The following is an 11,770-nucleotide window of genomic DNA, read 5'->3' as shown; positions in this document are numbered from 1 at the left end:
ACAAAGTTCCATATAGTCAAATCTATGGTTTTTCCAGTAGTCATGTATGGATGTGAGAGTTGGACCATAAAGAAAGCTGAGCGCTGAAGAACAGATGCTTTTGAACTGTGGTGTTCGAGAAGACTCTTCAGAGTTCCTTGGACTGCAAGGAGATCAAACCAGTCCATCCTAAAGGAGATCAGTCCTGGGTGTTCATTGGAAGGACTGATGCTGAAACTGAAACTCCAATACTTTGGCCACCTGAGGTGAAGAGCTGATTTAGTGGAAAAGACCCTGATGCTGGGAACGATTGAAGGCAGGAGAAGGGGACAAGAGAGGATGAGATGGTTGAATGGCATCACTGACCCATTGGACATGAGTTTGAGTAAATTCTGGGAGTTGGTGATGGACAGGGAGGCCTCGCGCGCTACAGTCCGCGGGGTCACAAAGACTCAGACATGGCTGAGTGATTGAACTGAACTAGCTTGGGACTGAACTGAACTAGCGCAGGGTGCAGAATGACAGGTCCAGGGTGTGACTATCTTCACCAGAAAGAACTTGCTGGGTCTGGGCTTCTGAACTCCAGGGTGGTGCTTGGTGGGGCTGGGGCCACACCAGCTGGGACACTCCGAATAGTCTCACGTGATTCCTGACTTTGGAAATTACAGGAATATAGGCTGCTTGAGAGGCTTCCTTTGTGGCTCAGCTGGTAAAGAATCTGTCTGCAATGTGGGAGACCTGGGTTTGATCCCTGCATGGGGAAGATCCCCTGGTGAAGGGAAAGGCTACCCACTCCAGTATTCTGGCCTGGAGAATTCCATGGATTCTATAGTCCATGGGGTCGCAGAGCTGGACACGACTGAGCGATTTTCACTCACTCACTCACTCAGCTGCTTGAAAAGCATGAGAGGTGTGGGGACTCATCAGAAAGTCTCCCTCAATCCTCCGCCCCACTCAAAGCTCACGTTCCTTGTGAGGTGACCGTGTGTGCATATACATATAACACACCCCAAAGCTACTGGGTCAAGATTAAGATGGGTTAAGATTCTGAATTTACAAACAAAATCTAAACAATTCCAGGTTTGTGAAATCACCCTGTAAATGCACATATTTAAATAAAAAGCAAAACCAAAAGCCTTTACTTCATCTTTTATTTCTTATAATTAATGGCTAATGAAAGCAAAAAGTGATTGTAGCACCTACTATTTTAAGATAGCAACTGTAACTTAAGTGCTAACCTACTCCATGAAACAGGGAGCCATCCCTCAGGGCGGTAGTGGGCGTTTATTTAGGTTTCCCAAACCCAGTGACTACTAATCAATTTTATCACTGATCACAGAAAAAAAGAAACCAAAACATGTCATTATTATTCCCCGTAGCTGGAAAATTCCATAAACAATTTTCTCCATGTACACGGTTCCTTGACTGAAACCAGAAGATAGCTACCAAAATACCCAGAAGTATGATTCTCAGAGAAGGCCCAGCCACTTCTGAGAATTACCTGGAAGAAGGCCAAGGGGCAATGCAACGATACGGGGAGTGTGCACCATCTTTCCGGAGAGCAATGTTTACTGGAGGCTAAGAGATCACATGTTTATTCTTTAAAAATGGTAAATGGATGCTTTCTTCCTCATATGAAATACAGGGAACCCCAAAACCTAAGGCATGATTTAGGAACCTCCACTGGCAGAAGCAGTTAGCTGATAGGAATTCTCACTACACACACACCCTGGGGGTGTGTGGCCCCATCCCCACGGTGTGTCCCAGGAAAGCACCAAACCTCACCACCCTGAATGTCTCAGTGCGAAGACTGAATGTCCTGCCCTGGACACAGAAGGTCTGAGAGTCACCAACACTGTGCCAGTCCAGTGCTGCCTGCCCCTTATCCAGGAAAATGCCAGCCAGAGATAGCAGAGCTGGTCTTTTATGGGCACGAGTCCAATTCTTTGAATTTAACTTTTCTGGCTTCACCTTTTTAGTTGCAATAATTCCAACAAGTTACTGGTTGCGCCTGTGTTGATGCAGCTCTCAGACCCTATGGCACCTGATCTTAGATCACAGCAAACAGCGACACAACTTCCCGACTGTGATCAAGCACTTCCTGTTCCCATGAGGCTTCCTGCCCCTAATCTAGTTTCTGGATATTCTGGCTCTTTTCCTTCTTTGTGTATTCTTCCAGTCGAAGAAGCCACTTTGCCCAGTACTGGGAGCAGAGCTCGGCGTCCATGAAATGTGGGTGGGCAGGGGACCCGTTTTTGTAGGCCACCACGATCAAGCCGCACTGAACCTAGGAAAGAGCAGGGCGATTTCAGAGTTTGCAGCGGCAGCAGGATAGAAGCTCGCCCCCTTTTCACTCCAGGGCAAGCCCAGAGCAAAACAATCAGCACTGAGAGCTCCCACCTCAGTTTCTAAGTCGGGCTGATGATACACAAGAACAGAAAGATGAACATAAAGAACCCGCTGTGATCATTAAAGAACTATTAACAACAAAAAGCCCAGGAAGTGGGGAAAGTGCTCTGTGAAGTGCAGAAGGACAGAACAGAGGAAGCAGTTGGATACATACAGGACAGAACTTGAAGGCGCTATGGCCTGGCATGGGCAAAGCCTGAAGCAAGCCAGGCTCTGCGTCCTGACCTGAAAGCTGTAGTTGGCGTCGTGGTTCACAGCACCGACATATGCCACAACTTGCAGCGGGTTGTCAAATGTGTTTCGGATGAAAGGCTTTGGCTTCTCTGATGTCTTCCAATCAATCACACAAAGCTTGCCCCTAGAGAGAAACCAAAGGAAGACCTTGAAGGTGACAGCTCAAACTGAGACTCTGTTAGGTTAACCCTTTTCTTATTATAGTTTGCTGCTTGTCACCCAATGACTATGGCTTCCATTGCCCCCAGTTCCAAGCAGACAGCCCTCCTGAGCTTTCCTTGGAACTGAAGAGGTGTTGAGCCCCTCATTCAGGTCAGTGACGAGGTGTGAAGGGGTTGACCACAGGGCTGCAGCGAGGGCCCAGTCTCCCCAGAGCAAGCCTCTAAACTTTCTAGGCTTCTCTTTGGACCTCCACAGTTTAATAGTTGACAAGGGAACTGAAACTACATCTGCTTTGCTTCAAACGTCTATCAGAATGAACCACAACAGACCAGCAGCAAAGTCCCCATTGTAAGGGACCAGGCATCATGGCACCTCAGAAACCAAAGCTGGAGTTCAAGTCCATCAACACTTAAAAGTAGCAGCAATATGTATAAGTTCAAATGAGAAGACCTGGTTCCTGTCGTAGAAGTTTACACACAGGGAAGGGATATATTATTTTCTATTAGGGATCTTGGGAAAAGAAAAAAAGTCCTGCCACTTCTTTTTTTTTCAGTAAAATAACCAGTACATTCCTCCCTCTCCCCTATCCTGGTGGGGTTTTACACTTGCCAACCGCATGTCAAAAGGACTGCAGGGCAGATGGGTTGAGAACCAGTGACCCTCAAGCGCGCTTACTGCTCTGCCTTGACTTCAGGTTCAAAACCAGCTGTTCAGGGGGAGATCTTCCTGTTAACATAGCCCTGGAGTTAGAACCTATGCAAGGTATTTAGTGAACTCCGGGAGTTGGTGATGGACAGGGAGGCCTGGCGCGCTGCAATTCATGGGGTCACAAAGTTGGACACGACTGAGCGACTGAACTGAACTGAAGGTATTTATAAAACCAGGCTAGAGGAGCGTTGTCTAAATGAAAGAAAATGTGAGCTATACACACCATTTAAAATTTTCCAGTAGCTACATCCAAAAAGAAACAGGTAAAATCTTAATATTTTATTTAACCCAATATATCCAAAATATGATCATTTCAGTATATAATTAACATTAAAAAGTTGTTAGTGAGATATTTTACATTCTTTTTTGTGCGAACTCACTGAAATCTAGTTTGTGTATTTACAGCACATGTCCATTTGGACCAGCCCTAGTCAAGCGCTTAGCGACCTATGGGGCCCACGGCTACCCTACTGGATGGTGCAGATGTGGAGGTAATACATCATCTTTGTAACTGTTTTCCATACTGTAAAGCTTGACAATCTCTGCAAACGAAGAGAGGTCCCAGCATCCCCAGGGGACTACCATTCCCAGTTCTCTGCCTTGATAAAATCAAAATATCCTACAGTATCGACTTCTCCCATGTACCACTGTTTCCAGAAATGTGCTATAACTTATAGAACTTAATATTATGTAAAAAATTCTTAATAGTATAAACCCAAATTAAAATTGCAGTAAGACAGTCCACAAATAGCTCTTTAACAAATGAAAAGGTGCTTAGCCTAGTTCATTTTAAAACGCAGACTGGAATGATGAGACACAGTGTTAAAACACCCGTTTCCTGTGACCCCGCAATTTCCCTTTCAGGTCTGTACCATAGAGCAATGGTTTGATATCCCGGGTACAAGTGACAAGTGCCTGGAGAATTTAAGAACTATTCGTGCCCAGGCCTACTTCAGATCGACTGGATTTATTCATATCTCATAGGTTGCTCACCAAAACAAACCAATGAACCTGTGCACCTGCCGGAAAAAACTGTCCGGACAGAACACGAGGAGACCTGGTCACTGCTACAGTTTGTAACTGTGAAACTCTAGAAATAACCCAGAGCTCCCAATATGGAAGTAGATACAGTTCATTCATACTAAACAGCAGTTAAAAAGAGAGAAGAGGGTCAAAATAACAAAGCTAACACTTTCTGAGCAGATAGTATGCATTTTAAGTACTGTACCAGGAATGTCTCATTTAACCTCTGTAACAAACCTGTGAGGTAGGTACTATTATTTGTTCTATTTTACAGATGAACAAATGGAGGTACAGAGAAGCTAAGTAAGTAGCCCAAAGTTAAGAAGAAAACCCAGAAACCAAACTCAGGCAGCTTGTCTCCAGAGCCCAGTATCTTTTAACTAGAGTTCCATGGGTTATACTAACAGATTTTGCCCCCACCCTCTTTATTGCTCACATGCTTTTTTTGGGGAATATGGATATCTGCAGATTATATCTACCCTTGAAATCTGGAATAAGTGGGGAAAACGGTAACAGCAGCAATTTAAAGATCACAGGAAGTTTTAGTGAGCTCAGTGTTCCTATGCATGTCAAACACTGCATGGAAGCCTTGAAGAAAGTTGATTTTCAGGGCCAACAGACCACGGTGTCATTTTTAGCAAAACAGGAAAAACAATGCAGGAATCAGATTGGATCTTATGGCTGGTACCTTGCCTGAGCGTAGGGAGCGGGGGGACATGCTGGAAAACAGGCCATCCTAGCCACACTGGACAGTTACACCTTTCCTCCGCCAAACACCCTGACTTGGGCACATAGATTGACAAGGATGATGTGGCTCTCACCTGATGCGACTTTGCACAGGCTCTACCTTGAAGCAGGAGCTGAGAGGAAAAACTAGTGCTGGATGGGAACCATGCGTCCACACAGAATTAACTCACCTCCACACTTGATGTGAAAAACCAAATATACTTACTGATAATCAGCCACACAGTCCAGCAGACCCACATACTGTAAGGTCTCATGTTTCACCGCACTTTCCAGGGCCCGCACTCCACTGATGTCTTTCAAAACATGCTGCACACTTCGGACGTAGCCAGATTCAAGGAGACTTTCATCTCTCTCTTTTAAGTTCCCCTGGGGTGAAAGTATGCTTTCCAAGGCTCCATGAAATTGCTTCCCTTGTAAAAACATGTCTGAAAAGAAAATCAGAGGAAAGGGACAACAACAAACAAAATATCCCAAACAAAGCTAGTACTAAAGAACAAATACTCTATAAGACTCTGAACAGTGAAATTAAAAATCACATGAATTTCCTTTAAGTGATAACCTCTAAGAAACCATATTTCAGCCTCCTAAGAATGCCTAAGAATGCACTTTGAGAACAAAAGGGACTAGAAGAGCTTAGATAATACAATGGATTAAACTGAAGCATTTCTAGTAGAATTAGGCCAAAGCTAGAATTGAAGATTTGGGGGCTACAGGACCATATCTAGTGAATTCACATAGCACTGTGAATTTTAGAATTCATTTAATGTAGGTAACCAGTAAGTTAACCAGCTATGATAGTTGTTAGACATTTAGAGAACTGCGCTTGTTTATAGTTCTTTTTACAACCAAATCTGACTTATGAACACTGGTGGAGGCGTCCTTTACCAATAGGCTTAGTGACAGGACAGGCATGAAAATCAAGGCATGCAGGAATTAACATTGTGGGGCTTGGGGGAGGGGAGGAAAACATGACATTCTGCACCTGCGCTTGCTTTTAGGATGAAAGCAGCCTGAGATAGTGGCTCTGTCCTCGTTTTTTTTTTCTCATACACTTTTAAGTTAAGAAAAGAGGACACAAACATATTCAACAAGTGCGAGATATATTATATATTCACTTGACTCTTGATTAAGGAAGGAAAGACAGAGGGTGTTGCTATGCTAAGCACTAAGTTTGGCACTTTCAAACACAGCAACCTGGCAAGATAAGGCTCTTCACTCCCATTTTAATGAGGCCCAGGCAGTGGCTATTAAATTGCCCAAAAGCAAAAAGCTGCATGGGCCTGGCCTCAGAGTCCAAGCTCATTCCAGCCCATCACCCAGAAGAGCAAGAAGAAAACTCAGGGGCCATCAGGTAGAGTGACATACAGAAACAGAGGAGGAAATATATGTGCTTGGAGACACCCACAGAAAATGGGGAGTCATCTCAGCTAATGAGGCAATGTCAAACCATGTTACCTTTGCCAACTAGTTTTTACAAAGGTTTTGAAAGGTCAGTTCTATTACTGGCAAAAAATGGAATTGCTTTAGGGACACAACTTAGAAAGCGAAGTGAAATTCAACTGAGGACCTAAGTTATTCCACTCCAAATTTACCTGGCTTAATTGGATTTATCAGTACATAAAAGGCCTACAAATGTTTAAGACTTATGGAATTAAAACCCAGGGAAAAGAAGTGTAGTTTTCATCTACAGATTAGCTTTAATGAAGCAGAACACAAACATGTTAAAAACAGGAAGGAAAAAAACTGCTTTATCAAGAGCCAAGCTAAGAGACAACCCATTCTCCAGTGCAGTCTTTATCCCTGGCGAGCTCTTCATGTGTAAGGTGCGAGGCAACAAACACGAGGATCTGGGTTACAGGATCCCTTAGGATTGTAAAGCTAAGAACATTAAACATGATTCAACTTGTGAAAATAAATTTTAAAAGATTTAAGAGTTATTGCAGATAGCAATTAAGTTAGAGTGTTCCTTGAATAAATTAAAGGAATAAAAGTGCAGTGTTTTCAAGTCTTATATTAACAACAAAAAAATCATGAATCTCCTATATTCTAACTGACAAGCATGGGTATTTTAGAATTAAAAAAATATTCAATGTAGCAAAAAAAAAAAAAAAAAAAAACCCGGAAAAAATAACCGCCAGCTTTCCCTCTAGGATCAACACAAGTATAAATCAAAGTCAGACTTTCTTATCCTCTGCAATCTTCAAAAGGTAAATTGGTGCTTGGGAAAATGACCCTGTTTTGGGGTTTTTTTGGTCACACTGTGCAGCACGTGGCATCTTAGTTCCCTGACCAGGGATGGAACTAGCACTGCTGCAGTGGAGCCACTGGACTGCCAGGGACGTCCCTTCCTGCTCTTATTCTTTCTTCTTTATTTTGGGCCATGACATGAATCTGTATGTGACTGCCCTATTATTTAAAAAAAAAAAATTAATTCTGCCTGTTTAAGGTTGATCCTAAATTGACGGAGAAATCATATCATAGTAATCTAGATCTATAAAGTTGACTTCATGGAGTCAACCAGTTTTCTTTCTGCCTGGGATAGTGGGCTGGCTCAAACCAAACAACTCCTCCCCTTTATCGAAGAGCCAGCAAAGTACTTCTGCCAAGAGCTACAGACCTAGGTATGCAACATCCCAGCAGGTTTCTTAGATTCCCACAAGCTGTAATATTTCTGGTTTAAAGAGAATAAAACAAAACAAAACTTTCCATAGGAAACAATGTCCATTTTAAATGCTAGTGTTTCAGATAAAAAACTTAAAATGCCATTAAAATATTTTTAAAAAATGTTGCTCATTTAACAAGCTGAGAAATTTGGTGGTTGTTACTAATTAACCACGTTAAGAAGGTAGTCAGCTCTGGCATCCAGTCCTTGGCTGAGGCAGCTGAGGAATTTATTTGGGGCTTGACCATTTTCGCCATATCCAAACGCCACCTAAATACTTAACATTTTTCCTTTAAAACACATGTGACCACAAGTTTAATGTGCTATGCACACACATATCTTTGTTCTAAGATGCCTCAAAGTATTACTTCTGTATTAAAAATTAAAGCGCTTCTGGACCAGTATGGGTGCATGTCCTGCACTCTAGGAAGCGTGGACTAAAGGATGCTCAGTGCAAACTTAGCTTTAACAACTGTGATCCTGCTGGGGCAGCAGCGAATTCACCTGTACTAACCATCTCTTCTTTCACCTTGCTTTTGGGTGGAATCTGTTTTACAAAAGCTATTCTCTTTGTTTGTCCAAGTTAGTGAGTTAGGACAGGAGTTGCAGGCTCTGAACATCTACCTCAGTTTACTAAGATCTAAACACAGATCACACGTTCTGACTTATTGCCAGTCTTTAAATGTATGAGTCAGTCTCTGCTGATAAGCAGACCAAGCGGGCATTTACTAGATTCTGAACAGAATGCCTAGCAACAACCAGAACTCCATTATGTGATGATTGACTATTCCATCAAAAAAACAAAACAAAACAGGAAATTCTAATACTTAAGTCTATAGCTTATAAAACAAATGAATTTTATACATCTTTTAGTCAAAGTGCTTGATCTCTCTGCTTTATCTGTAAAATGGGGATAATTGTAACTGTGCTTCATAGGGTTGTCATGATAAAGAAGTGAGTTATAAAAAAATGCTGTTAATACTATCATCTGAAAGCAGCTCCTCACTAGCTATAGGGGTGCCTTCTACTCTGGGAAACATAAACAACTGTAAGCATCAGGATTGAGAAGATTACTTGAAGTATATTCAGCAAAGCCATCCTCTCCCAGTTCCAGAATCATGCGCTGCCTCCACTTCTCCAGGTAGAAAGTCTGTTCTGATGTCATGGTCTGCTGCAGGACTCGGGTCACACTTGGTATCGAACTCCTTTGCAAAGGGATTTTCAGAGGAACTGGAGGATCCCTTGCTGGGTCTGGTTTTATGCTTTTCTCTGGATTGAACAGAGGAAACCAGTTTTGTGGAACTCCTGCTTCTTCTTCTTGCTTTGGGGCCTTACTCTTACTCACCGGTCCATAGAGTAAAGCATCTTCCTCGAACAGAGTCTGTGGAGTCTGAGCATGGCCTCTGAACGACAAGACAGACCTGACCAAATCAGAGTATTTTTCCTGGTCCACTTGTTCATAAGGGTTCGCTCTTTTCTTCCGGCCACGCAAATAAGAGGAAGTGGAGAAAACAACACAGGGGGCTGCTTCTACAAAAAACCTTTTTGAACTTTGAAGCTGTCTACAGATGGTCTGAAATACCTTCATCTTTAGACGTTTTTTCACTTCCCTCTGGTATACTTGTAATGTTGAAGGCCTTTTTAACTTTTGCTTTCCTATCAAACAGAAAGTGGTGTTAGATGTGTTAAATGTTTGAACCATGAAAGTGAAAGCTGCAACTGTATATTGCTCTTTAAAATTGTATTCAATAACTTTTTAGACATGTTTAACAGAGAACAAACCTGACTCCATATTGGATCTATTCTTTTAATTCTAACCGTAGTTCCCTGCCGGGGCTTAATATGGTCTTTACACCTTTTGTAGGAGAATGTTATGCCTATAGCTTAGAATATACAGGAGAGCCCATCCTCAGAGTTCTGATCTTTAAAGGTATTAACATGTTTCCAAGCATAAAAAGTTACAGAACAGAAAATAATTGTCTTGTTCGAGGTTTTTAGGAGCATTGTGACCAGACCTCCCCGGGCAGCTACAACAAAGGATTCCTGCACCAAGAAGTTTGCAACAACCAGTGACACTCCCTCCTCTTTTAGGACAACAGGAGTCTCAATTCTAACTCTGGAAAAATGGCTCTTTGGGGCATTAGTCCACCATCCTCTAGGTCTGCTGGCTTTCCAAATAAAGTTGCTATTCCTTGTCTCAACAACTTATCAGTCAATTTCTTGTCTTGTCCTGCAGCTGAGCTTGGAATTGGTACTATCTGTACAAAACTACTTTTGAAGGACCAGCATTTGTTAAACGTGAACTAGTAGACAGCTTGGGACGTGTCCCTAAAATTCACTATGGTGCCAACTGCTGCCTATGAAGGGAGCTCTGTGTGATACAAAGAAACACAGGACAGGACGCTAGAAGGGCCTGGTGGTCACACTACCAGTTTAACCATTAATCCCTAAACATCAGATTTCTGAAAAAAAATTTTTATTGGAGTATAGATGATTTACAATGTTATATTAGTTTTAGGTGTAGAGCAAAGTGAGTCAGTTATACATACACATATATCCCCTCTCTTTTAAGATTCTTATCCCATATAGGCCATTGCAGAGTATCGAATAGAGTTTTCTGTGCTTTACAGCAGGTCCTTGTTTGCCTATGTGCTGTGGTGTCCGACTCTTTGCTACCCCATGGACTCTCTAGACAAGAATACTGGAGTGGGTTGCCATTTCCTTCTTCAGAAGTAGTGGGGTATGTGTCACAACCCTTTCAAATTGTGGTGCTGAAGAAGACTCTTGAGAGTCCCTTGGACAGCTAAGAGATCAAACCCAATCAATCCTAAAGGAAATCAACCTTGAATAGTCACTGGAAGGGCTGCTGCTTAAGTTCCAATAGTTTGGCCGCCTGATGTGAAGAGCGGTCTTTCCAATAAGGAAAGATTGGGTCTTTCCACTAAGACCCTGACGCTGGGAAGGATTGAAGGCAAAGGCAGAAGGGGGCAAGAGAAGATAAGACGGTGAGAGAGCATCACTATCTTAACCGTCTGAGCCATCAGGGAAGTTCACGTCACCAACTTGATGGGCGTGGATTTGCTCAAACGCCAGAAGACAGTGGAGGACAGAGAGGTCTGGCGTGCTGCAGTCCACCTGCTGGGCTGCAGTCCGTGGGTCGCAAAGAGTCGTGCACGACTGAACAAGAGCAACAATATGTCACTCCCAAATCTCCCATTTATTCCTCCCCACTTCTCCCCAGGAAACCATAAGACTGAAAACCAGACTCTCTGAAAAGTAGCATGGAGGGAGAGCTCTCATCTAACCCCTCACACCCCCTACAGTGGGCGCCGCTAGGATCCATTCAACACTGGGAACTCGCGCTTCCAACCGGTTTGAACCGCCAGGGGCGGTCAGTAGGGCCCCGCCGCCATGTACGCGCTTCGGCGGAGCCCCACAGGACCAGGCCGGCGGCGGACCCTCGCGCGAGAATCACAGTAGGGAACAGCCGGCAGGGAGGTACCTCAGAAGCCGGTGCCCTCCGCTAGCTTCAGCGCGCGAACGACCCCGCGGCCTGATCCTTTCGTCCGTCCCGCGCTTTGCCCTCAGGCTAGGCCCCGCCCAGGCACGGCGGCCCCAGCAAGCACTGCGGCGCTCATGCCCCGCCCCTATACCTGGTCCCCCAGCTTCGTCCATTCTCCGGCGCTCAGTGCGGGGGGAAACTCTCCCTCCGGCGGGAGCGCGGGCGCCTCCAAATCGCGCCATTCCTCTCTCGCGAGGTCTCGTGACGTCAGAGCTCGTCGCCATCTTGGGCTCTGGCTGAGTAATAAATTCCTCCGGCACAGGCGCGCGCGCCCTTTTTTGAGA

General features: G+C 44.0%; 1 protein-coding gene across 2 annotated transcripts; it reads right to left on the bottom strand.

Annotated features, from left to right (window-relative positions):
- Positions 1 to 1,153: 1,153 nt before the first annotated feature.
- On the bottom strand, positions 1,154 to 11,697 carry MGME1 (mitochondrial genome maintenance exonuclease 1). Of its 2 annotated transcripts, none has more exons than XM_052650812.1 (5): positions 11,578 to 11,697; positions 8,999 to 9,580; positions 5,468 to 5,687; positions 2,614 to 2,746; positions 1,154 to 2,266 (listed from the first exon to the last, which is right to left on the bottom strand). In XM_052650812.1, exons 1-5 carry the CDS (start codon positions 11,666 to 11,668, stop codon positions 2,105 to 2,107), a joined length of 1,188 nt encoding a protein of 395 aa, XP_052506772.1. In that variant the 5' UTR covers positions 11,669 to 11,697; the 3' UTR covers positions 1,154 to 2,104. The 2 variants fall into 2 exon arrangements, with proteins under 2 accessions (XP_052506772.1, XP_052506773.1); XM_052650813.1 differs by lacking the exon at positions 11,578 to 11,697 and adding an exon at positions 11,427 to 11,507.
- Between the last annotated feature and the right edge of the window lie 73 nt (positions 11,698 to 11,770).

This window comes from Budorcas taxicolor, chromosome 13, assembly GCF_023091745.1.
Source record: "Budorcas taxicolor isolate Tak-1 chromosome 13, Takin1.1, whole genome shotgun sequence".
Lineage (NCBI taxonomy): Eukaryota > Metazoa > Chordata > Mammalia > Artiodactyla > Bovidae > Budorcas > Budorcas taxicolor.
Note: the sequence above shows the minus strand (reverse complement) of the source record. Positions and strands in the feature narration are given on the sequence as shown.

Excerpts from the sequence above, each read along its gene's own strand:
- MGME1 (XM_052650812.1), bottom strand. The coding sequence starts at position 11,668 with ATGGCGCGATTTGGAGGCGCCCGCGCTCCCGCCGGAGGGAGAGTTTCC. Across the intron at positions 9,581-11,577 it reads GGACGAAGCTGGGGGACCAG|GAAAGCAAAAGTTAAAAAGG; the intron begins GTATAGGGGCGG and ends TCTGTTTGATAG. Across the intron at positions 2,747-5,467 it reads GACTGTGTGGCTGATTATCA|GGGCAAGCTTTGTGTGATTG; the intron begins GTAAGTATATTT and ends GTTTCTCTCTAG.